The 25,509-nt window shown below is 46.3% G+C and overlaps 1 protein-coding gene across 14 annotated transcripts in view; it reads right to left on the minus strand.

The window, feature by feature from the left end:
* Positions 1-25,509, minus strand: part of TENM4 (teneurin transmembrane protein 4) — a 1,162,188-nt gene that overhangs the window by 165,264 nt on the left and 971,415 nt on the right. For all 14 annotated transcript variants that reach the window (XM_086385810.1, XM_086385811.1, XM_086385817.1 and 11 more), the window contains one exon: positions 617-718. In XM_086385810.1, coding sequence (XP_086241936.1) covers positions 617-718 — 102 coding nt within the window. The remainder of the gene's footprint in view (positions 1-616; positions 719-25,509) is intronic.

The following is a 25,509-nucleotide window of genomic DNA, read 5'->3' on the forward strand; positions in this document are numbered from 1 at the left end:
TTTCCCCAAGAGGAGTGCCAAATTCTCAGGACCACCGATCATCCGGTAGCATTTTTCTTGTTAATTCTTCCAGGACAGAAATGGAACCTGAATGCTCAGGCAAATCACAGGCAGCCTTTAAACGCTCCCCACAGTGATTACCATTAGCATCGTACATGCCTGAAGAGGAGGCAGCATTAGGGTCCCGTGTGAAGAGAAGTCTCGCCTCCCAGTCCCTCCCCTCGGTGGTCTCTGCCAATACCCTGCTTGCGTTGTAATAAGACAGCAACGGAGCAGCAGCTCAGGCCCCTCCCCAAGGACAGAGACAAACCACATTCGCTGGAGATGCACGTCAAAGACGCTTGGCAAACGCTGATTGGTCCTCCAAGGGGAAATCTATTTTTGCAAAGGACCCCGTGTCCAGTTTCCTGTGGCTGCCCTTGCCTCCTGACCTCCCCGGGCATGCACAGTGGATAACACGACTGGGACAGGGCTCTGCTTGCAGACCTCCCCGCCAGGGCCCCGCCGGACCGGCCCCTGGGAGCCCTTCTCCCGAGAGGCGGGAGCTGGCCGGGATTTCTGCCCTTGCCCTGAGGATTGGGACCCGCAGGCCCATGGGGTGGGGCAGGGCTCTCACCTCGGCCGCAGTCAGGGCCCAGGAAGCCCAGGAAGCAGTGGCAAGTCCCAGAGATGCAGTCCCCATTGCCATAGCAGTTGCTGGGGCAGTTATCCACCGACTCTGTGGGAGAAAAGAGAAACAAAGCTGCAAACAGAGGCTTCTTTACCCAAACAGAGGGCCCGGGAATCCAGCCTCGGGTTAACCACGACCCACACATTCGAGCGCTTTTGACGCAGTCACTGAAGAGTCAATCAAGTTAAAAATGTATGTTCTGTTTACTCTTGCTGAGGTGCATCTCAGCTGACATTAAGAGATGTGTTTGGGGAAATGTGTCCCTAAACCAATTTTTTATAAATCAAATTTGTATCTACAAATGCAGAGAAATTTTTCGGCTAAAAACACTGGGAGCAAATGCATGGTTTAACTCGTTAGTGGTTATCTTTGGAGGCTGGGTGATGGGGTGATACCTATGGTCTTGACACTTTTTTGTGGTTTATATTTTTCTCATAATGGGCTGATAATCTGTGAATCCAGTTTGTTTGTTTGTTTTTCCACAAAGCTACTGGGGATTTGTAAATCGGTCTCTTCCCACCTCTGATTCTCCATCTCTCAGTCCAGACGCCACCATCTCTCACGGGGGCTAACACAACAGCCTCATGGCTGGCCTCCTCCTCCCACCCTGATTCATTCACCACCCAGCAGCCTGAGCCACCTTTCTGAAACAGATCTCAGCCTGTTCTCCTCCTAAAAACTCTTCAGTGCCCCCTGCCCCCCATTTGCCGAAATGAAAAGAGCCAAGCTCCTTCAAAAGGTATTGGGATTTTCCTTCACGCCCCCTCTGCCCTTCCCATATCCCCAGCCTCTGCAATGAGTGCCCACTTTCTGCAGGGCTGCTCATTTCTCTAACGCATCCTGGTACGTTTGGTATCATCTGTGTGACATGTCAAGGAAATACAGGCTTCACTGCAGGAAGCTTTTAGTAAAAAAAACTAATCAGTGGTTTGTAGCTCCAGTTAGTACACATGCTATATAGAAAATCTGTTTATTTGGATTAGCCCGTTTCTCAATCATGCTAGATATGGCATAAAGGAAGAAGCCACTGTATTTTGAATGGCTTCTTTGTGCCACCTATTTCCACAAAGCTTATTTCATCTTGCTGCCACCAAATCTTCAAGTGTATCAATATTCCTACTTTACAAACAGCAACACCACCACGAGGAGGCTGACAAAGAGATGAAGGGACTTGCTGAAGGCCTCAAGAGATACTAATTCATGGATGCAGAATCTGAATCTAGGCCTTTGGACCCCAAGCCTGGTTTTCCTCAATGATGCTGTGTCATCTGGACCTTGAAGGAACTTAGCCACAGCCAGGAATGAACGAGGCAGATCTGTGACTCAGTGAGGCCAGTCCTGATGACAACGAGGGACCAGCTGGAAGGCAGTGAATTCTAGGACTTGCAGAGCTTGAAGGGATCTAGGGAGACCTGATTCTGGGGCCCATTTTTCCAGAATCATGTTGGGAACCTAAAGCAACTTCCTCCCCACCCACCATTTCTGGGCCTCATCTTCCTCATATGTGAAATGAAGGCGATAGCAGAGATGATTCCCAGGACTGTTTCCTGTTCTAAAATTCTATAAGCTTCTGTGCAGAAAAGACATCCTGACAAGGGCAGCGAGTATTAATCACCAGGAAATCACTTAGGACCAATGCAACAGCAGCTGATATGGGGCAAAACCAGTGGAGGAAGGCTTCTGGGAGGAGATAAGTGTGAAGGATGTCTTGAGTACAGGTAGATGGTGGAAGGTGGGAGATGTTGAGGAGCTCATGGCACAGTGCGTTCCCCAGAAAGGTCTTTTCCCATTTGTCTGCCATTACCAACTGGGAAATGACTGAAAAGGGGCTCAAATGTGCAAATGAGTGGGAAATTTCCTTCACTTGCTGTCCCTCTGATAATATGAACAGCATACTACACCAACACAGAGTTAAGAACAGGAGGGTCTAATCTAGTCTGTATTCTCAATTCAAGGATTCGGAAGCCATTTGGGACCCGGCAGAGCTGAGCATCTCAGCTCTCCACTGGCTTTGCCTGGAAGAATAATGCTTAGTCACTTGCATCTGACTCTGCGACCCCATGGACTGTAGCACACTGTAGGTCCACAGGATTCTCCAGGCATGAACAATGGAGTGGGCTGTCATTTCCTCCTCCATTTGGGTTGGGATCTTCCTAACCCAAGTCTCTTGCATCTCCTATATTGGCAGGTGGATTCTTTACTACTAGCGCCACGTGGGAAGAATCTACATGCCTTTAAGTTAAGCCTCTATGTTAGGAGGGGCTTCTTAAAAACTATTTTTTTATAAAGGATAACTTAGGATGTTTTCTCTTTAATATTCTTTTTAAAATAAGAGAGGCTTCCCTGGTGGTCCAGTGTTTTAAGAGTCCACCTGCCAATGCAGGGGACATGGATTCAATCCCTGATCCAGAAAGATTCCACATGCCATGGGGCAACCAAGCCTGTGTGCCCAACTACTGAGCTCACACTCTCTAGAGCCTACATCACAACCTAAAACCTGTTCTCGGCAACAAGGGAAGTCAACACAGAAGCCCGTGCATAGCAGTGAAGACCCAATGCAAACAAACAAAAACATAAATAAAAATAAGAATTTTAAGTAAAGTTTAAGGCAAGATTGTTTTCACTTTAAACTTCAGGCTAATGGTGCAATTTGAGGGTGGGTTCCATCTGCAGTCTTGCAGAAGGAATAAAGGACAGAGAGCCAAAGGCCTGCTTCTACCTCTTGTGCCACTACGGAAGGGCTTCAGGACCTTGGTCATGTCCCTTGATCTTCCTGCACCTGTGTCCTCGTCCTTGCGTTTGCTCTCCCCTGTTAGGCGACTCCTACTCCTACTCAAATCCAATTCATATGTCACTTCTTTGGACAAGTCTTCCTCATTTCTTCAACAGGCTAAGTTACTCCTGGGACTTTTTCTGTAGCTCCTATTGAAGGACCAGGCAGCCTACAGGGTTGACTGTGTACTTCTTGAGGACAGAAGCCGAGTTTATTCACCTATGCATTTGCCCTGGTTTCCAAAGAAGGGCCTCAATGAACGTTTGCTGCTGTCCCTGAAAGAATTCAGCTAGATGATCTCAGAGATCCCTCACAGGTCTAAAATCCTATGGTCCAGGTCTGCTCAAACCCAGTGGTATAACATCTATCTCCCAACACCGTGGCCATAATTCCCAGCTGTGCTTTTAACAGGGTTGGCTGCAGGTAAGGGTCACAGACTTTCTAAATTTTGATTTATGAAGTCTGTAAGATACAAACCTGTTAAATCCAAAATGTCTTCCTAGTGAAAAGGTGTGTTTTCTGTGACTGAATATTGTGTTGGTTGCTGAATCTGACAGACTAGAAGCCTGTTTGCTACAAAACTTGCCGCAGGCTGTTGGTGTCAGCGAAGGCAGGAGTTTTAGGAGACATGGAGTAATTTTACGATGGCAACACGGAAGTAGAAGCGAGATATTTGGAGACTATTTCTCCTTGATGAAATGTTTATGTATACAGTCTTTCTTCTGCTTGGAAGGATTTCAACTACTTGGGGTCCACTTGGAATCCTACAGATAATGAGTCTCCATTGACCAAATATCTCTAAGCTAAACGCTAGTGCAGAAGTGACACCCACTGGCTTGGGAGAAGTGTGAACTTTATTGCATAAACATGTTGCTATGTTTCCAATTAGTGTCTGGTGAGTTTTCCCCCCTACAGTCCCTTCCTGCTTTGCTCACGTTTAAACTGCAGTGGCCTTCATGTAGCAGAAGGTGTACCTTAGGTCTGCTCAGATCTGAATTAAAAGTTCAGCTGCCTGTACATAACTGATTTTCATAATTCGGTAGATGGTATGTTGGAGAACAGGGAGCTTTCTCCTAGCTTTTGCTTTTCTATCATAACAGTGGGTTCTGCTAGAAATGTGATTTTCAGGAACTTGTTTTTCCTTCCATCAATACTGGAACGCAGAGTTTAAATGTTTCCTGAGCTTGTTCTCTGGACATGTGTTCTGAGTGGGCGTGCTCTCTGAATGTTGAACAAAATATTGCTCAAAATACAAAGGGGCCTTTGCAGAAGGACAAAAAGACAACGATGCTCCTTCCTGGAGAAAACACAGGAGACGGGAAAACACAGAGGCCTCAGTGAGCCCACAGCAGTGCCTCATTTTGTCTGTTCATCTCCCTTTTCCATGGATAATCCAGTAGCATCACCATGTCAAGGTGAAAGATGATCACAGTTGGTGAGTATGTCTCCCGAGTCTAAGACTGATGCCTGGGAAAGCCTGCCCTCAGTTGCCACTTGTCCTGCTTTTCTCTTTTGAAATCCTGGAGCCTGATTTTATAGGAAACAAGGGGAGACCACAGGGGAACATCCTGCCTGTCAGAGGGCTACTGGGCGGCCTGAGCCCTGCTGTTTCACAGGGGGAATGGAGGGGAGAGGAGGGGAAGCCTGTCTCCTTCATTGGCTCGCTTCAGGGTCTGCTCTGAGCAGGCAGACCTTTGCGGTGACTGGGGCCTGAGGCTGGACCCCAGCACCAAAGACAGAAGGAACCAGCTGTGAACAAGGTCAGAGCCCACTAGTCATCCTTGTCTCGCTCTTCTGCTCACCCAGCACTTATCCCTCCCGCCCAGCACCTCCTCCATGCATTGTTCACCTGGGATATGTCCCAGCTAACAGAAGGCCACCCTTGCCGACAGCAGCTCCTTCCTCTGCTTCTCTTGTCTCTGCTGAGGTTGTAAAAGTGGATGTTGGCAACTCTTTGAAAGCACTTGTCTAAAGAGCCAAGGTCCACCTACTGCCCAAGAGAGGTGTACTCTCTGATGCCTCCTTCTCCTTAGGAGTTTGGATGCTAATGCTTCAGGCAAGAGGGAGGGAATGTAGACTACAAAACACCCAACTGGATGACTGAATACATCACTTGACTACAGCTGGTGAAATATATACTCCAAGTTCCATCTATTACATCCTCTTTGATCCTGAAGAGGGGTTGGATTTATTATTGACAACCAAAAAAGGGAAAAAAACTAGATAGCACAGGCAGAGTGTTAATTCTACAGTTACTCTAATAGAGACCCTCTCATTCTCTCTCATGGAACTGGGAAAGGTCTCTCATATATTCTAATTTATTCCTTATAATTATGAGAAATTGGTACCTTTGCCACCATTTCACAGTCTGAGATGGAGACCAAGAGCTGAAGTCACAGAGCTACAAGGGTGAATCTGGTAGGTGAATCAAGTTTAGTCTGAAGTCAAAGTTTATGGTAGGTGGCCTGGACCATAAGTGTGGGCTTTGGTACCATACTAGTTGGGCTTCCCAAGTGGCACTAGTGGTAAAGAACCCACCTGCCAATGCAGAAGAAGTTAAGAGACCTGGGTTCAATCCCTGGGTCAGGAAGATCCCCTGGAGGAAGGCACAGCAACCTACTCCACTATTCTTGTCTGGAGAATCCCATGGACAGAGGAGCCTGGCGGGCTGGGTCGTAAAGAGTCGGACAGACTGAAGAGCCTTACTGGGTACGCATGTGCCGTACTAGTTAGAAGCCCTTTGGCAAAGTTGTCTCTAAACACGTTTCCATCTGTGAAATGCGGTTAACGATAGCACCCACCTCAGAGGGTTAGTCTGAACAGCAAACAGTGTAACACTATGCATGGAAAGAGGTTTGCCCACCACTTGGCAGAGTTGGTATTTTGGTTTTAAGGGAGGGTCACACATGTCTTCTACTTCTGAACCAAAGCAACACACGGACTTGGTCTAATGAATCCAGAGAAGGCAACGTGGGTTCTTGGGGGTGAACACGCACACACACATAAAACACACAGAAACTCCCCATAGGAAAAACAGGAAAGCAGACAGGCAATGTGCTGAATGTGATGAAGGCAGGGTGTTTGGATAAATTTCCTCCTGGGGAAAAGGACTGTCAAAGCAAATTAAACCTGCTGTCTCCCAGAAGCTCAAACACAGGCCAGCTCATGCCAATATCTGAGTGAACCTTTCTCCCTGAACACTCCAGACTGGCACTGGGCAGGTGCCAGGTGCTGGAAGGCTGTTCCATGGGCCTTGGAGACATCAGTCTCTGTAGGTGTCCCAGCTTTCTTTGCAGATGATGGAACTCAAAGGCTTCAGTCTGCAGCAGTCAAGGTCAAGGCAATGACAAACATTTGACAAAGCTCCTGATAGGCTGGGCTTGAAGCCAGTTCTGCACTGGCATTTGAACTGGGAGATCTGCTTTCAATCCTACCCAGAAATCTACCAACTGCTATTATTAGCAGCTCCAAGGAGGGGTCCAGAGGAAAGATTGTTCCCTTGATTACATTCTTTATTAATTATTTCTTGGGAGGCAAACCAAATTTCACCAATGAGACTGTGACTCCTTGAAGACAAGCAACATGTCTAGTTCTCCAAAGAGGCTGATGAGTGTGACACCCAAAGCGAGTCCTCAGTAACGTTAGTTGTATTGAGCAGCTGAGCAGAGTGCAAGGGGGAAGTGGAAGAAAGAGGTCAGGGTCACGGGCATGGCACAACAGTCAGACTCAATAGAACAGTTGGTGGCCAAAGCAACTACTGTTTCCTTGCTCTAATTTTTAGATGTGTAATGCCTAGAAGAATGCAGGGAGTGACAGAAGTTCAACTTTGTATTGCACCCTCAGTCCGTATATGGAGCCCAGTTGTTCAAATCTAGAAGGACATTGAAGAGAGCAATAGCTGGAGCATGTCCACTGAAGAGCAACCAGGGGGTTAAGAGAACTTCAAATCACATTTCAAATAAAGAATTCTTGAGGGAATTGGTAGTTCAGCTGACTAAGGGAGTATGAATCCTGCTTAAAAATACCTAAAGCACTTTTATGTGAAATAAAGATTAACCTTTTGTTTTGTAGCTTTAATAACTTGGCAGAGGTCCAGTACCTGAGGATTATCAGTTCAGTTCAGTTGCTCCATTGTATCTGACTCTGTGCAACCCCATGGGCAGCAGCACGTCAGGCCTCCCTGTCCATCACCAACTCCCAGAGTGTACACAAACTCATGTCCATTAGATCGGTGATGCCATCCAACCACCTCATCCTCTGTCGTGCCCTTCTCCTCTTGCCTTCAATCTTTCCCAGCATCCGGGTCTTTTCCAATGAGTCAGCTCTTCTCATCAGGTGCCCAAAGTATTGGAGTTTCAGCTTCAGCATCAGTCCTTCCAATGAACACCCAGGACTGATCTCCTTTAGGATGGACTGGTTGGATCTCCTTGCAGTCCAGGTACTCTCAAGAGTATTCTCCAACACCACAGTTCAAAAGCATCAATTCTTTGGCACTCAGCTTTCTTTACAGTCTAACTCTCAAATCCATACATGACCACTGGAAAAATCATAGCTTTGACTAGACAGACCTTTGTTGGCAAAGTAATGTCTCTGCTTTTCAATATGCTGTCTAGGTTGGTCATAACCTTTCTTCCAAGGAGTAAGTGTCTTTTAATTTCATGGCTGCAGTCACCATCTGCAGTGATTTTGGAGCCCAAAAAAATAAAGTCAGCCACTGTTTCCACTGTTTTCCCATCTATTTGCCATGAAATGATGGGACCAGATGCCATGATCTTCGTTTTCTGAATGTTGAGTTTTAAGCCAAGTTTTTCACTCTCCTCTTTCATTTTCATCAAGAGGCTCTTCTTCACTTTCTGCCATAAGGGTGGTGTCATCTGCATATCTGAGGTTATTGATATTTCTCCCAGAAATCTTGATTCCAGCTTGTGCTTCAACTAGCCCAGCATTTCTCATGATGTTCTGTGCATAGAAGTTAAATAAGCAGGGTGACAATACACAGCTTTGACATACTCCTTTCCCTATTTGGAACTAGTCTGCTGTTCTATGTCCAGTTCTAACTGTTGCTTACTGACCTACATACAGATTTCTCAGGAGGCAGGTCAGGTACCTTTGGTACCACTCCAGGATGTCTGGCTCTAGGTGAGTGATCACACCATCATGATTATCTGGGTCATGAAGATCTTTTTTGTACAGTTCTTCTGTGTATTCTGGCCACCTCCTCTTAATATCTTCTGCTTCTGTTTGGGCCATACCATTTCTGTCGTTGTGCCCATCTTTGCATGAAATATTCCCATGGTATCTCTTATTTTCAGGTATTCCCATCTCTTTCAGAATTTTCCACAGTTTGTCATGATCCACACAGTCAAAGGCTTTGGCATAATCAATAAAGCAGAAATAGATGTTTTTCTGGAACTCTCTTGCTTTTTCAATGATCCAGTGGATGTTGGCAATTAGATCTCTGGTTCCTCTGCCTTTTCTAGAACCAGCTTGAACATTTGGAAGTTCACGGTTCATGTACTATTGAAGCCTGGCTTGGAGAATTTTGAGCATTACTTTACTAGCATGTGAGATGAGTGCAATTGTGTGGTAGTTTGAACATTCTTTGGGACTGGAATGAAAACTGGCCTTTTCCAGTCCTGTGGCCACTGCTGAGTTTTTTGAATTTGCTGGCATATTGAGGGCAGCACTTTCACAGCATCATCTTTTAGGATTTGAAATAGCTCAACTGGATTTCTATCACCTCCACTAGCTTTGTTCGTAGTGATGCTTCCTAAAGCCCACTTGACTTCACACTCCAGGATGTCTGGCTCTAGGTGAGTGATCACACCATTGTGATTATCTGGGTCATGAAGATCTTTTTTGTACAGTTCTTCTGTGTATTCTGGCCATCTCCTCTTAATATCTTCTGCTTTTGTTTGGTCCATACCATTTCTGTCATTGTGCCCATTTTTGCATGAAATGTTCCCTTGGTATCTCTGATTTTCAGCATTTCCCATTCTATTGTTTTCCTCTGTTTCTTTGCACTCATCACTGAGGAAGGTTTTCTTATCTCTCCTTGCTATTCTTTGGCACTCTGCATTCAATTCAGTATATCTTTCCTTTTTTCCTTTGCTTTTCACTTCTCTTCTTTTCACAGCTATTTGTAAGGCCTCCTCAGACAACCATTTTGCTTTTTCACATTTATTTTTCTTGGGAATGGTCTTGATCCCTGTTCTCTGTACAATGTCATAAACCCTCATCCATAGTTCTTCAGGCACTCTGTCTATCATATCTAATCCCTTGAATTGATTTCTCACTTCCACTGTATAATCGTAAGGGATTTGACTTAGGTCATACCTGAATGGTCTAGTGGTTTTTCCTACTTTCTTCAATTTAAGTCTGAATTTGGCAATAAGGAGCTCATGATTTGAGCCAGAGTCAGCTCCCAGTCTTGTTTTTGCTGACTGTGTAGAGCTTCTCCATCTTTGGCTGCAAAGATGTAACCAATCTGATTTTGGTATTGACCATCTGGTGATGTCCATGTGTAGAGTCTTCTCTTGTTGTTGGAAGAGGGTGTTTGTTATGACTAGTGTGTTCTCTTGGCAAAACTCTATTAGCCTTTGCCCTGCTTCCTTCTGTACTCCAGGGCCAAATTTGCCTGTTACTCCAGGTGTTTCTTGAGTTCCTACTTTTGCTGAAAAGGACGTCTTTTTTGGGTGTTAGTTCTAGAAGGTCTTGTAGGTTTTCATAGAACCATTCAACTTCAGCATTAGTGGTCAGGGCATAGACTTAGATTACTGTGCTATTGAATGGTTTGCCTTGGAAACAAACAGAGATCTTGAGATTGCATCCAAGTACTGCATTTCGGACTCTTTTGTTGACTATGATGGCTGCTCTATTTCTTCTAAGGGGTTCTTGCCTACAGTAGTAGATATGATGATCATCTGAGTTAAATTCACCCACTGCAGTCCATCTTAGTTCACTGATTCCTAAAATGTCGACGTTCACTCTTGCTATTTCCTGTCTGACCGCTTCCAATTTGCCTTGATTCATGGGCCTAACATTCCAGGTTCCTATGTAATATTGCTCTTTACAGCATTGTACTTTACTTCCATCACCAGGCACATCCACACCTGGGTGTTGTTTTTGCTTTGGCTCCATCTCTTCATTCTTTCTGGAGTTATTTCTCCACTGATCTCCAGTAGCATATTGGGCACCTGCTGACCTGGGGAGTTCCCCTTTCAGTATCCTATCTTTTTGCCTTTTCATACTGTTCACAGTGTTCTCAAGGCAAGAATACTGAAATGGTTTGCCATTCCCTTCTCCAGTGGACCACATTTTGTCAGAACTCTCCACCATGACCCATCCGTCTTGGATGGCCCTACTTGGCATGGCTCATAGTTTCATTGAGTTAGACAAGGCTGTGGTCCATGTGATCAGATTGGTTAGTTTTCTGTGACTGTGGTTTTCAGTCTGTCTGCCCTCTGATGGAGAAGGATAAGAGGCTAATGGAAGCTTCCTGATGGAAGGACTGACTGAGGGGGAAACTGGGTCTTGTTCTGATGGGTGGGGCCATGTTCAGTAAATCAGTATAGTGAGGACTATAGTCCTTGGGAAATGGAGTTGGTTCAATATAAGAACCAATAGAGAACACCACTTATGCTGTTGGGTTATATTCTATTGCTGTGTATGTATCTGCCCAAATATTGTAAGCTTTTGAGGGCAGGAAATGTGTTATTTATCTGAATCTCCAGTAAATAGTACCATCCTTGACTCATAGCACATGTTAAATGAACGTTAGTTGAATGACCAAATGAATAGACTAGGTGAGCTATAAGGTCACACATTTTCAGTCACTGATGTACTGAGGGAGGGGGCAAATGCATGACCAGGATATTGCAGGGAGATTAAGACAGACCATATGATATCTTCCAAATCCAAAATTTCATGATGCTATGAGTCATGGAGTAAGGGAACATGCATGGATTGGGTCAAGAAACTTGGGTTCTCTATTTACAAAACAGAAACAGACTCACGTATGAAAGGAACCTAAATGTCCATCAACAGAAGAACGGATGAAGACGATGTTCACGTGTACAATGGAATATTACTTAGCCATCAAAAAGAATGAAACAACGCCATTTGCAGCAACACGGATGGACCTAGAGATTGCTACACAGAACGAGGTAAGTCAGACAGAAGAACAATTGTTATATGATATCACTTACGTGTGGTGTCTAAAAAGTGGTACCAGTAAGCTTATTTACAAAACAGAAATAGAGTCACAGATGTAGAAAACAAACTTGTGGTTACCGGGGGGGAAGCGGGGAAAGGATAACTTGGGAGATTGTGATTGACGTATACACACTACTAAATATAAAATACATAACTAATAAGGACCTACTGTGTAGCACAGAGAACTCTTCTCAATACTCTGTAATGACCTAATAGGAAAAGAATCTAAAAAAGAGTGGAGGTGTGTGTGTGTGTGTATATATATATATATATATATATCTCTCTTCAGAGAAGGCAATGGCACCCTACTCCAGTACTCTTGCCTGGAAAATCCCATGGACGGAGGAGCCTGGTAGGCTGCAGCCCATGGGGTCGCTAAGAGTCGGACACGACTGAGCGACTTTCACTTTCACACATTGGAGAAGGAAATGGCAACCCACTCCAGTGTTCTTGCCTGGAGAATCCCAGGGACAGGGGAGCCTGGTGGGCTACCGTCTATGGGGTCGCACAGAGTCGGACACGACTGAAGTGACTTAGCGGCAGCAGCAGCAGCAGCAGCATATATATATCTCACTGATTTACTTTGCTATATAGCAGATCTGCTATATAGCAGAAACTAATACAACATTGTAAATCAACTATACTCCAGAAATTTTTTTAGAAAAGAAATAAACTCACAGACATAGGAAACAAATTAATGGTTACCAAAGGGTAAATGGGGAGGGATAAATTAGGAGTTTGAGACTAGCAGATAGAAACTACTATACATAAAACAGCTAAACTTTTAACAAGGATCTACTGTATAGCACAGAGAACTGCATTCAGTATCTTGGAACAACCTATAATGAAAAAGAATCTGAAAAAGAATATAGATACATGTATATACACAAACACACATAGTATAACTAAATCACTTGGCTGTACACCTGAAGTTAACAAAACAGTGTAAACCAACTATACTTCAAAAAAAAAAAGACAAAGAAACTTGGGTTCTAGTCCTACCCCTGCCAGCAGCTTCTCAGGCAACCTTAGCCAAGACCCTTTTACTCTCAGAAACTTTCTTTTCATCTACAAAATTCATTAAATTTATTCAGCAAAATTTATTGAGCATCTCCTCTGGCTTAGGAAGTTACCCAGCGCAGTGGATGACTTATATGATCTTTCAGGTCAAACATCCTGTGATCTAATGAATCAAATCAAATCGTCAGTATTTAGACAACTACACTAACAGATGAAAAAGATGAGAAAATAAATCATCATCATGATGTTTATGGCCTGAGGGAGGGAAAGGAAGTTTGCTCTTTTAAGAGCAGACCTCATGTTTTTAAACCTCTCTGCTGTGTCCTCAAATAACTAGCTTCACATTTTAATCTACCATGTGAGAGGCGTCTCCAGTGAGTCACTGAGGAAGGAGGGCCCAGGGGTGGGAACACAGAGCAGATGCCTCACTGGCTGCCTCTGGCTAAGAGCTCTCACCTCTGGCCCCCGGGCTGTTGGCAGGAACCTTCCCAGATGCCAGGGCCTGCAGATGGCCCACTGCCTTTCCCAGGGAACTCGGCCCATGCGTAGTCTGCTGCCAGGCTCTGTGAGCATATGGCAGGGAGGCCAGCGAGACACACGGCAAGCAGTGATGAGACTGCCCAGTGCCACGCTGTTCAAGAGCACAAGGACCTTCCAAGGAGAGGTGCACGCCCTTGTGTGTGGATCCATGTTTCCTTCCTTTACAGATTTATCCATCCTTCATCCACGCCTCCTCCTGAGGAGCCATGCTCTGCCCCTAGTTCCTGCCTGGGCTGTAGGCACAGGTAGACCAGATGACTGGTCACTGCTGGAACCCAAGGAGATTCATTTTCACAGGCTGCTCAGTGCTCTCAGACATGGGCTGCTGCACAGAGGTTCTGGCCAGATAGATTCCCATTCTAGTATTTGAAATCAAATCTGCCCGGGGAATACAGCAGCTGGTGATGAGAGTGGAAGCCAAAAGACATGATCAGAAGAGAGGGGCTGGGGAGGTTTTCCTGGTTAGTGGGGAGCCCACGATCAGAAGCAGCAGTCATGGGTGATCAGAGGAAGCCAGCCTGTCGGCTGGGAGAGGTAAACAGAGTGGGAGTTCAGAGCCAGGCATGAGTCCGCTCTGCCCCTGGGGAGAGCAGGATGGGGCTGGGGAGCAGCCTGGCCTCCCCACCGCGTCTCAGAGGCTGTTTTAGTCCCAGGCCATGTGAAGCTTTTTGAAGCTACTTCACCACCACACCTGCCTTTCCTTGAGGTGCCCTGAGAGTGTTTTTGCTTCTGGCAACTGAAAATACCCTGATACATCCATTCACTTTGGACTTTATGATGAGCTCTACCTGAGAGTTATCAGGCTTCGATGATAACTGGTAAGTGCAGGGCATGATGTTTTTAAAGCATTTCTGCATACAGTTGCTCACAGTTTCATTTGAGCCTTACAATAACTCTGTATGCAGGAAGGGAAAGTGCTGTTTTTTATTCCCCATTTTGTAGATGGGAACACGAAGGCAGAGAACTCATTCAAGTTCATGTAGCTAATAAGTGACAGGGCTAGTATTAAAATCTGTATTTCTCCTCCCACCTAAATGAGGGATTCTTCCCTACACCATAACTGCCAATTCAATAAGAAAACATGCCGGTCCCACTCTCTTCGCCTCTGGTCTCAGTTATTGAGTGAGGATGACACAAGGGTGCTGGCAGGACCAGTAAATTCCAAATGGTACTGATTTCTGGTTTTGTTCATCAAAATTCTGGTGTTAAAACATACCTGCCAGCATTCAAGACTCAGAATGTGGCTCCTACCACTCACATTATAGCATACTTGGACAACAATATGGTTCTGTCATTTGCTCACTGATCATTCACTCATTCATTCAAACAAGCTGGTTGATTCCACTGGGCTGGTGCCATCAGGAGGACCTGAAGAGTGGTCCTTGTTCTCAAGGAGAAGGAAAAAGGCTCCAAACAAGCCACTGAAGTCAGGCAGATCTGCGTCTAAATGTCAACTGGTAAGACTTACAGAAAGTCGCTGAATCTCAGTCTATTTATCTGTGGAAGGAGAAAACCGTTTGCCTTACACAAGTGTCTATATTATATAAAACTACTGTGTGTTTGTGTGTGTGTGTGTGTGTATAAGCACATACCTGGTACTTTGAAGGTGCTCAGGAAATACTGCTTTCTCCTGTACCTGCTGCTGCTGCTGCTAAGTCGCTTCAGTCGTGTCTGACTCTGTATGACCCCATAGACGGCAGCCCACCAGGCTTCCCCGTCCCTGGAATTCTCCAGGCAAGAACACTGGAGTGGGTTGCCATTTCCTTCTCCAATGCATGAGAGTGAAAAGTGAAAGTGAAGTCGCTCAGTCGTGTCTGACTCTTAGCGACCCCATGGACTGCAGCCCACCAGGCTTCTCCGTCCATGGGATTTTCCAGGCAAGAGTACTGGAGTGGGCTGCCATTGCCTTCTCTGTCTCCTGTACCTAGCACAGGTTTTTTTCTAACTTCATCCTAGATTAGTTCCCTGAGGGGCTTGTTAAAACATGGACTGCTGGGCCCTATCTCCAGAGTTGCAGATTTAATAGATCTGGGGTAGGGTCCCAGGTGACGTTGATGCCCGTGGCCTGGGTACCACTTTGAGAACTACTGATCTCGAAGAAAGGCTGGGACTTAACACACAAGTTTATAAAAACAAGACCAGAGGACACAAAGATCTAAACTATGCAAGAATGCAAAAGAACTCGTGGACCACTTCCAAAGAGGAGGGCTTGGCCCTCCAGGAGGGAGTGTTTGAATAGCTCTTAAAGAATAGGCGGCCTTTTGAAATGCAAAGCAGTCCTGGGCAAGATGGGGGTCGGGTGAGAGCCGGATGCAGAATAATCATCTTTGCTGCTCCCACGCAGTGACCTGCTGATCATCATGCCAACTTCATGTCAAGTCTGTCTTTGGAACAAATTATTTAAGAAATCAGATTTTTTTTCCCCCCAGTTTTTTAAAAGCTCAACTTGGCTGCTGGCTAGAGAGTTCCATCTAATGAGCATCACTTTGTGCTGAATTATGCTGTGATGACAGACAATGGAGGAACAGAAAAAGGCTCTGAGGAGGTGGGGGTGGGGGGAACTGTTAATTACTCTTCAATCTTTTATCCAGGCTTGTCACCAAGGTTGATACTACTTATAAACCACACGGAAAACCAATCCCCTCCCGCTCTGTTCATGTCAGGACAGTCACGTCTGAAAATGCACAGAACTATGAAAGATGACCTAGACGCCTGCAGGTTAAAAGGTCCATGGTGGCCAGGTCTTGCTTGGAAAATGCCTGCCTGGCATCACCTGTGGCCTGAATCACTGCATCAGCCCTCCAAGGGAACTTCTGCCTCCAGCCTTGTCCCTGTCAGTCTGTCCTATACCTGGAGGCCCAAGCTGTCATCCTGAAATTGAGTCTCTTCAGGCCCCCGACAAAGACGCAGTTCCTTGGCATCTAGAGTCACTATCAGAGAGGCCTATGAACGCTTTTGTTTGCGCGGTGTTTCAAAAAATTTGAATTCGTTGCCAGAATTTTTCAAAAAGGAGAGTTCACAGAAAAATCTGAATGGTGGCTTTTCTTTAAAAAATTGGGAGATCCAGCATGGCAGCAATCTCTCTTCTCATTTAGGAGAGGCCCAAATACTGAGATCACCCCCAACCCCAGACTACAGCTTCCACACCTGTGCCACCTGCATGGGCCCCACCCGAGCCGGGAGTCTTGCTTCCAAACGTCACTCACTTGGGTACTGCCTTTATGTTGCTGCCATAGCCACACACCAGCTGTTCTCTGAGTCACTTCGTATTTTTAGACTCATTTATCTTCTGAAACAAATTTACTTAAAAAAGAAATCCAGAATAATAGTTCGAGTTACCTAATTATATTTTTTCTAGTTGACTAAAATAAAAATACAATTTTTGAAATAGAGTCTATGTACAATATAAAATAATCTTGAAAACTAAGGTTTAGGAAACACCGGGGAGGAGAAAGCCTGAGTTTTTGGAACCAAGAGTTGACTGCTCCAGTTTCCCTTCCCAGCCTAAATCCTTTGCCACAAGGTTCCTTCTCACGTCGTCTCTGGGATGCAGCCAAACTACCCCGCTCCCCTCCTCAACCCACACCCCCTTGATGACTTCACCTGCAAAGCCTTCCCCTCAACCCCCTCCACTGTCCAAGTCCTACTTAACCTTCAAAGCCCCATTTAAACACCTCTTTCATGACACCTCCCCAGATCCCTCCTAGCAAGAGTGATCTTACGCTTTCTCATATGAATCCAAACACCCACTTATAGCTACTTTTTGCTTATTACCTACGGCTGTCTACCTTGCAGTCTAGTTATTTATAAGCACTGGCTAGCTCCTTTTCTCTAGTAAGCAACAAACTCCTCTAGAGGAGAGAAGGAATCCATTTCCCATCCCCTTTCTTGTCCGTATCTCCCCAGTGGCTGGCACACTGCCTTGTCCAGAGTGGCCGTTCAGTCAACACTTGCTAAATATCAAAAGGCCATGTATGGTTGACTTCACGTCCTCTGGTGTATTTGGCCTCAAATCCTAAGGCTGGGCTGCTTCTGTGGGGCTTGGACTGTTTATTTCCTTGCTGATTTCTTCTTTTTTTTTTCATTTATTTTCAAATTTCATTTTTATAAATTTTTCCCAGACCCATGGCCTCATTTTCATTTCTATTCCTCTGGGCCTATTCCAGATACAATACTGGGGCTTTCTACCCCTCAAAACAGCACTACCCATGTGTCTGGGGAACATTTGGTAATAAAACTTTGTGGGGCCCCCATTCTTCTTTCCTGCAAGACCTGTCAAGATGGCATCTGTGAATTACGTGCTAGAATTACTTCCATTAGGACACAACACAAAAAAATGATTATTGACAAGATGGATACATTCTCAGACTCTGGTGGATTTTTCTTTACAATAAATATAATGCATGTTGGCCAGTCATGTCATGATTGGGACACTATTTCTTTCTTATTTATCTAGTGGGTAACACTCAATGTAATAACTTGGGTCTATACCTTTGGGCCAGAGGCCAAGTTGGAGTTCTGCTTGACACCAAATCCTATTAGAGATCATGGTAATGTAATTATATGTTCAAGCTAAATATTTTATAGCTGCTCTAGCCACCTAGATATTATCACTCCCTCAGCCCCTGGGCAGAAACTGCCCGTGGCAAAAGTAAAAGCTACATGTCTTGCAAGGAAATGAGAAACAGTTGCTGCTGTTGAAACTTTAGGGAAACTTCTGGCCACCTCTGATTCTCTGGCAGCAGCAGGATGTTAAGCCACCTATACACCAGGCTATGCACTTCCCTGGTGACTCAGATGGTAAAGAATCTGCCCGCAATGAGGGAGACCCAGGTTCGATCCCTGGGTCGGGAAGATGCCCTGGAGAAGGGAATGGCTACCCTCTCCAGTATTCTTACCTGGAAAATTTCATGGAAAGAGGAGCTTGGTGGGCTACAGTCCACAAGATTGCAAAGAGCTGGACATGACGGGGCAACTAACTCACACATATACTAGGCTATAACACAAATTTTAGCCCCTGTCTGGGCCTGATGTGCAGGGAAAGTCTCTCAATTTCCCTAACGAAAGAAGCACTGCAGGCCATGTGCTAGGCTGTCTGCATGCCAGAGCACTAGACCACAACCCCTGTGGCTGGCCAGCCTTCCTCCCAGGTCCCAGGTTCCTGTCACTTGTCCACTGAACTGGAGTGTGCGCACTGCCCAGATGTGGTCGGCCGGGCCCTGACTCCCAGGCTGCGTCTCCAACCCTTCTGTTCCTCAGAGCTGGATCCCACCTCTGGCATAATTTTTCAGGAGCTCCCTGACCCAGGACTGAGCACAGACCATATAGTCAGACAACCTGGGTATGATTTCCAGATCTGACTCTCACCAGCTGCACATCCCTTGGAAAACCATATAAGGCCTCTGAATCCTGGTTTTCTTACTTGCCTATTTCATAGCAGGGTTGGGGGTTAAGGAGATAACCCATGTAAAGCAATTAGTGGGGCTGGCAGTAAATGTCTCATCATTCTGCGTGTGTGTGTGTGAGTTGCTCAGTTGTGTCCGACTATTTGTGACCCCATGGACTGTAGCCTGCCAGGCTCCTCTGTCCATGGAATCCTCCAGGAAAGAATGCTGGAATGGGTTGCCATACCCTCCTCCAGGGGATCTTCCCAACCCAGGGATCGAACTCATGTCTCCTGTGTTTCCTGCACTGCAGGCAGGTTCTCTACCACTAGTGCCACCTGGGAAGCTCCAAATGTCTCATCATTGGGAAGTAAAATGTAACCAAGCTAAAACACGTCAAACAAAGCAAACCCATTTTTGTTCAGGCCAAGTCAGAGGCTGAGTGCCACAACAGAGCGAGCCCAGACTTGAGAGTGAGACCCCTGGCATTCTCATCCACTCTGCCTCCTGCTGTGACCGTAAGCAAGTCACTTGGCCTCTCTGTGCCCCAGTTTCCTTTTCTGAAAAATGGGCATAGTCATACAGACCTGAATTCAATTCTCCTTCCTGCTGCACCTGCAGGTATGTGCACTTTATGCCAACAGGACAAGAGGAACTTGGACCTCACCTTGGGGTAGCAGAAGCCCCTGTGCTAACGTCGCCTCTGCACAGGACGGGCTGATCAGGTTAGGACACAGTTATGTTTCTCCCACCTGCATGGCACTGCAGCCTATGGGATGCACCCACATGGGGGAACGGGGTGCTGAATTCTCTCTTCCTTTCAGCTTATACCTCCAAAGTATGGATGCACACCCCACAGAAAGCATGCCCACTTTCTGTGAAAGATGAGTTGTAAGGGTCTGGTCTCCCCTAGAACCCTAGAGGTATTTCCTGGGAACCCCTCACTTCTTCCCCCTGCTATTCCTCACTCTGAGGACCCTGGCCGTGCCCACAACAGAGGAGGCCTACTCTGCAGACTGGCCTGATCCATTGCTCTAGCCTCGGTGTGAGTCTAGTGACCAAAGGCAGGATGTGTGGACACACACGTGTACAGACACACACATTGCATGTGCAAGTCCACACAAGAAGCGGCAGGAGCCGCACCTGCTGTTAACCTGAAGGGGCTGAGGGCTGGGTCTAGAGGCTTCCAAAGGAGGGAGTGGAAGCAGCCATAAGAGATCATCACCCTCCCAGGGCACAGACTCCCTCTGCTGTCTCCCGCCTCCTTCTGGGGTCGGGGTACAAGGCCCCCTGAGCCCGAGTCCTGTGCCTGTGGAGGCCGCACCTCTGGCTGCAGAGCCCTCTGTCGCTCGGCCCTCCCCTCCTTCCTGGCGGCTGGCCAGGGGGACACCGGCGCGTGTCCTCTCCAGAGCAGTCTGCTTTGAGGGGGCGGCTGCTCTAGCCAGCTGATGCTTTGGGAGGCTGAGGGAGAGCAGCTTTAATTCACGAGGGCTGACTGTAATTAGCCTTCCATCCCAGACCCTGGGGAAATCCCAACCTTCACACTCAACTGCCCGGACAGCAGCTGAAGAGAAAGACATTGAGCAGAGAACACTCTCAAGGGCATCCTCTGAGAGTCCAAGATGGGCTAGTGCAGCGGTCCACAACCTAATTGGCACCAGGGACCAGTTTTGCGGAAGACGGTTTTTCCACGGACCAGAGAGGGGGCTGTGGATGGTTTCAGGAGGCTTCAAGCGCATTACGTTTATTGGCACCTCATTTCTATTGTGATGATATCAGCTCCACTTCAGATCATCAGGCATTAGATCCTGGAGGTGGGGGACCCTGGGCTACAGGACTTGGCCTCTCTTTTTCACATCTAAGCTTCTTAGATTTCAAGTACAGATACAGCTTTTTAATAATAAATAAATTTAGACACTTAAGGTAACAATACTAACACTAGTCCTCACCACCACCCTTTACTGAGTCCTACTATGTGCTAGGCATGGCCATAAGCATGCTAATCTCATACATTATATATTGTTCTCATTCCTATCCAAAGGAGGGCAATGCCGAAGAATGTTCAAATTACCACACAACTGTGTTCATGTCATATGCTAGCAAGGTAATGCTCAAAATCCTTCAAGCCAGGCTTCAACAAGTCATGAACTGAGAACTTCCAGATGTACCAGCTGGATTTAAAAAGGCAGAGGAACCCAGAGGTCAAATTGCCAACATCTGTTGGATCACAGAAAAAGCAAGGGAATTCCAGAAAAAAACACCTACTTTGCTTCATTTACTATGGTAAAGCCTTTGACTGTGTGGAACACAACAAACTGTGGACAATTCTTCAAGAGATAGGAATACCAGCCCACCTTATCTGCCTCCTGAAAAACCTGTATGCAGGTCAAGAAGCAACAGCTAGAACGGGATATGGAACAATGGACTAGTTCAAAGTAGGGAAAGGAGTACATCAAGGCTGATTATCGTCACTTTGCTTATTTAATTCATATTCAGAATACGTCATGTGAAATGCCAGGCTGGATGAATCATAAGCTGGAATCAAGATTGCTGGGAGAAATATCAGTAACTTCAGATATGAAGACGACACCATCCTAATGGCAGAAAGCGAAGAGGAACTAAAAAGCCTCCTGATGAAGATGAAAGAGGAGAGTGACAAAGCTGGCTTAAAACTCAACATTGAAAAAATGAAGATTATGGCATCCGGCCCCATCACTTCACAAAAAGTAGATGGTGAAAAAATGGAAAGAGTGACAAATTTTATTTTATTGAGCTCCAAAATCACTGTGAACGGCGCCTGCAGTCCTGAAATTAAAAGATGTTTGGTCCTTGGAAGAAAAGCTGTGACAAATATAGACAGAGTATTAAAAAGCAGAGACATACATCACTTTACTGACAAAGGTCCATATAGTCAAAGCTATGGTTTTTTCCCAGTAGTCATGTATGGATGTGAGAGTTGAACCACAAAGAAGGTTGAATGCCCAAGAATTAATGCTTTCGAATTGTGGTGCTGGAGAAGACTCTTGAGAGTTCCTCAGACAGCGAGGAGATCCAACCAGTCAGTCCTAAAAGAAATTAGTCCTGAATATTCATTGGAAGGACTGATGCTGAAGCTGAAAATCCAATACTTTGGCTACCAGATGCAAAGAACCAACTCATTAGAAAAGACCATGATGCTGGGAAAGATTAAAGGCAGGTGGAAAAGGGGATGACAGAGGATGAAGTGGTTGGATGGCATCACCGACTCAATGGACACGAGTTTGAGCAAACTCCAGGAGATAATGAAGGACAGGGAATACTGGCATGCTGCAATCCATGGAGCTGCAAAGAGTCGGGCATGACTGAGCAACTGAACAACAACAATATCTCATTTAATTCTTATCCTAAGACGAGTAAGAGATTGGTATCATTATCCCAATTTTTCAATTGAGAAAAGGGAGGCTGAGAGAAGTGAGATGCCTTGCCCAAGAATGCAGAGCCCAAAACTGTTAGGTCTCCTAAACAAATAGTTACTGAAAACCTGCTACGTGCCAGTTGCTAGAAATTAATTGGTTCAACTGCTCCCCTCTCTGCACCCCTTTTCTCATGCTGTTCCAGCTATTGTGTGGTTCAGGTGAAACTGCACTGCAGTTGTCTGCACACCTGTCTCTTCCAGTGCGATCACAACTTGGAGTGCCAAGGTGGGGTCTAAGCTCCTTTGGAGCTCTAGCACCCAGTTCACGGCTCCGCGAAGGGCAAAGGCTTGATAAGTGGTTAGAGGAGATAGAATGAAGGCACAACCTCTGTCCTCACTGTTTGATCCAGGTGACAAGAAGATGGGTGACCATGTGGTAAGTGCCTGCAATGGACAAATGTGTAAAGCCCACTGGAGGAGGCAGCAACACCTCTGGGCCCCTCATGAAGCACTGCAGCTCAGCTCCGAGGGCTGGGCAGACAGTCCGCAGGCAGAGACGGGCTCTGGGATTATTTAGAAAGAGAGGAATGCATTCAAAGGCAGGTGTTTTCAAGATCAGGTGGAGCAGCAGGGCTGAAACGTATGATGAGTGGCGGAACTGAGGCCCTGAAGGGCCGTCAGCTGATGGATGCCGATTGCGGGGACCAGAGAGACGCCCCACAGTCCAAGCTGCAGGCCTGGAGGAGCTTTACTCTGGGCAACTCAAAGGGCCGGCTGGTGTTGGTATTTCTCCTCTCAAACTTATCCTCCCAACCATCACACCGCATGGAAAGGTTGCTACATTGTCTACATGTTTCTGTCACCATGGCATCCTTACCTTGGATTCCTCTGGAAAAAGAAGGCTTAGAAAGAACAAACCCTCTTCCTGGAGTGAAATAAATGCACCCTGACTTGGAAATAAAACTGGAGGTGGAACTTCCTCTCAAATAAGCCATCCAGGTGGACTGGGCTGAGTGAGGGGTGCAGCAGGAACCCAGCTGGTCTTGGCTGATGTTCCTATCTCTACCTCTGATGGGCACCTGTCAATTCTGTCTGTCTTAAACTCTGCAGCATTTTTTTTCCCTAAACCACTGCAATGTATGTATGTAGTTTAAAAAGTCAATATTACAAAGCTTACAATGCAAACTAACAGCAGACCTCTGCCCCTCCCCCACACCTCTCCTTGCCACCTTCCAAACAACTGCTCTCAACTCTTTGGTCTATTTCTTCTAGAATTTACTCTAATATTTCTAAATACTGTGCTTATACAGCTAGTTTTGACTTATATTTGATGTTGTCTCCTACTACTGTTACCCACTACTTCTGTCCAGTATGCTATGCTATGCTATGCTAAGTCACTTCAGTTGTATCTGACTCTGTGTGACCCCAGAGATGGCAGCCTACCAGGCTCCCCCGTCCCTGGGATTCTCCAGGCAAGAACACTGGAGTGGGTTGCCATTTCCTTCTCCAATGCATGAAACTGAAAAGAGAAAGTGAAGTCGCTCAGTCGTGTCCGACTCCTAACGACCCCATGGACTGCAGCCCACCAGACTCCTCCATCCCTGGGATTTTCCAGGCAAGTGTACGGGAGTGGGGTGCCATTGCCTTCTCCGTCTGTCCAGTATAATCTGATGGAAAAAGCATTATTTCTTGCTCTCTTAATTTTCTGTGTTCTTATTAATGATTCCGTTTACATTAGGCAAGGAACTAAAGTGAAAGTCACTCAGCTGGGTCTGACTCTTTGTGACCCCGTGGACTATATAGTCCATGGACTTCTCCAGGCCAGAATCCTGGAGTGGGTAGCCTTGCCCTTCTCGATCCCCAACTCAGGGATCGAACCCAGGTCTCCCGCATTGCAGGCAGATTCTTTAACTCAGAAATTGAGTTTCCCATGTGGTCAAACACACTGCATAGTCAGTCGGGTCCACTGTTTTCTTTCTGCCTGGAGACATCCCTCCTGGAGCCCTGTGCCCCGCTGTGGTCTGGCCTGTGTGTGTTAGGCCTGAAACATACCCATCACTCTGGGACTTCTCTCTCATTCACTGAGCCCCTTGCTTCCTGTCCTGCTCTTTATTATTTTGGTGGAGTGCATTTTCTAGAAGCTTCCTGAGAAAAGGTGGACAGGAGGTAAGATTTTAGGACCATGCATGGCTTAACAATCTTTACCCCAACACTGGATTGGTGTTCTGATGGACTGTGTGAGATGAGGGAGGGAACCGCAGGGTCTCGCTGCTTGTGGTCTAGCTGCTCATGTCAGATGAACGCGTGTCCAGCCATGCTTGGCACCGGGCCTCAGCCCTATCCTCTGCAGCAGCTGGTGCCTTGGTCCTGAGGTTTCCTGGGGCCCTGCTCCTCACTGACATCTCAGCAGACGCTCAGTATTCAGCTTTCCCCACACTGCTGACTCAACCTGCTCTCTGTTTTCCAAAAGCCTGCTGACATCTCTTGAAGGCTACCGTCTCCTATTTTTTTTTTGTCTTTGGGGGTTTGTTCCTTTGTTTGTTTGAAGCCATTGTCCTTACCACGGTGGGACTCCAGGAGGGAGTTAAATGTGACACTCAACCACAGGTTCTTCTCAACAGCATCTGAATTATTTTCTAGTCCCTTCTTCCTGAAGCTTTCCCCCTCCTACACCTCTGGAGATAGTACACCTCAGATTTCTGCCACTCTACTCACTCACCCCGTCCCCTCCACTTGCCTGTTCTGACTCTTCCTCCAACCACTAAATGCTGGTGGTCCTCAGGCATCTGTCTTAAAATCCTCATCCTTTCTCATCACTTGCCACTCACCTTGCTCTCCCCCTGTTTGATTCTTTGAGGTCTCAGCTTAGATGTTGTGTACTCAAAAGCAGCCTTCCCTGCCCCCACCTTCCATTAGGCTCGCTCCCCTGGGCAAGTGCTGCCCATGATCTCACCCTTGGTCTTCACAACTCATCAGGTCCCAAGCGCATCAGTGTCCTCCTCCCTGCTGCCTGAGGGAGCCTCCTAGCTCCCTGTCTGCCGTGTTCACAGCTGTCAGCAGTGCCCAAGCAGAGTGCATGGCATATAGAAGGTGGGTAAGAAACATACTGGATGAATGCGTGCTTGCAAGGATAAATGGATGCACGGGTCAATCAATCAAACAGGAGCACTGGATTCAAACCCAGGCTTATCCATATACAGCCTGTGTGATCTTGGACCAAGAAAAGAGTCTAAAAGAGCTTGAACTTCTGAACCTCAGCTGCTGCTTCTACTACACAATAGGGACAATAATTCGAGTGCCATCCTGCCTCACTGGGTTGTAAAGATCAAAATAAGGCTGGAAAAACTGTATGTCATCATGCTCAGTAAGCTAGAAGTCCTCCACGACGTAAGGGATTATTACTGTCACAGGAAACTTTGCTACACAGAATATTCTTGTCTGCTTTGCGTATAGAGGGTGTAGGAAACAACAGCGGGCTCAGGTTTCTAAATCTCAGGATTCCAGAATCCACTTT

The sequence above is a fragment of the Bos grunniens genome, chromosome 29, assembly GCF_055505025.1.
Source record: "Bos grunniens cultivar Pamir isolate PY7600 chromosome 29, Bosgru_T2T1.0, whole genome shotgun sequence".
NCBI lineage: Eukaryota > Metazoa > Chordata > Mammalia > Artiodactyla > Bovidae > Bos > Bos grunniens.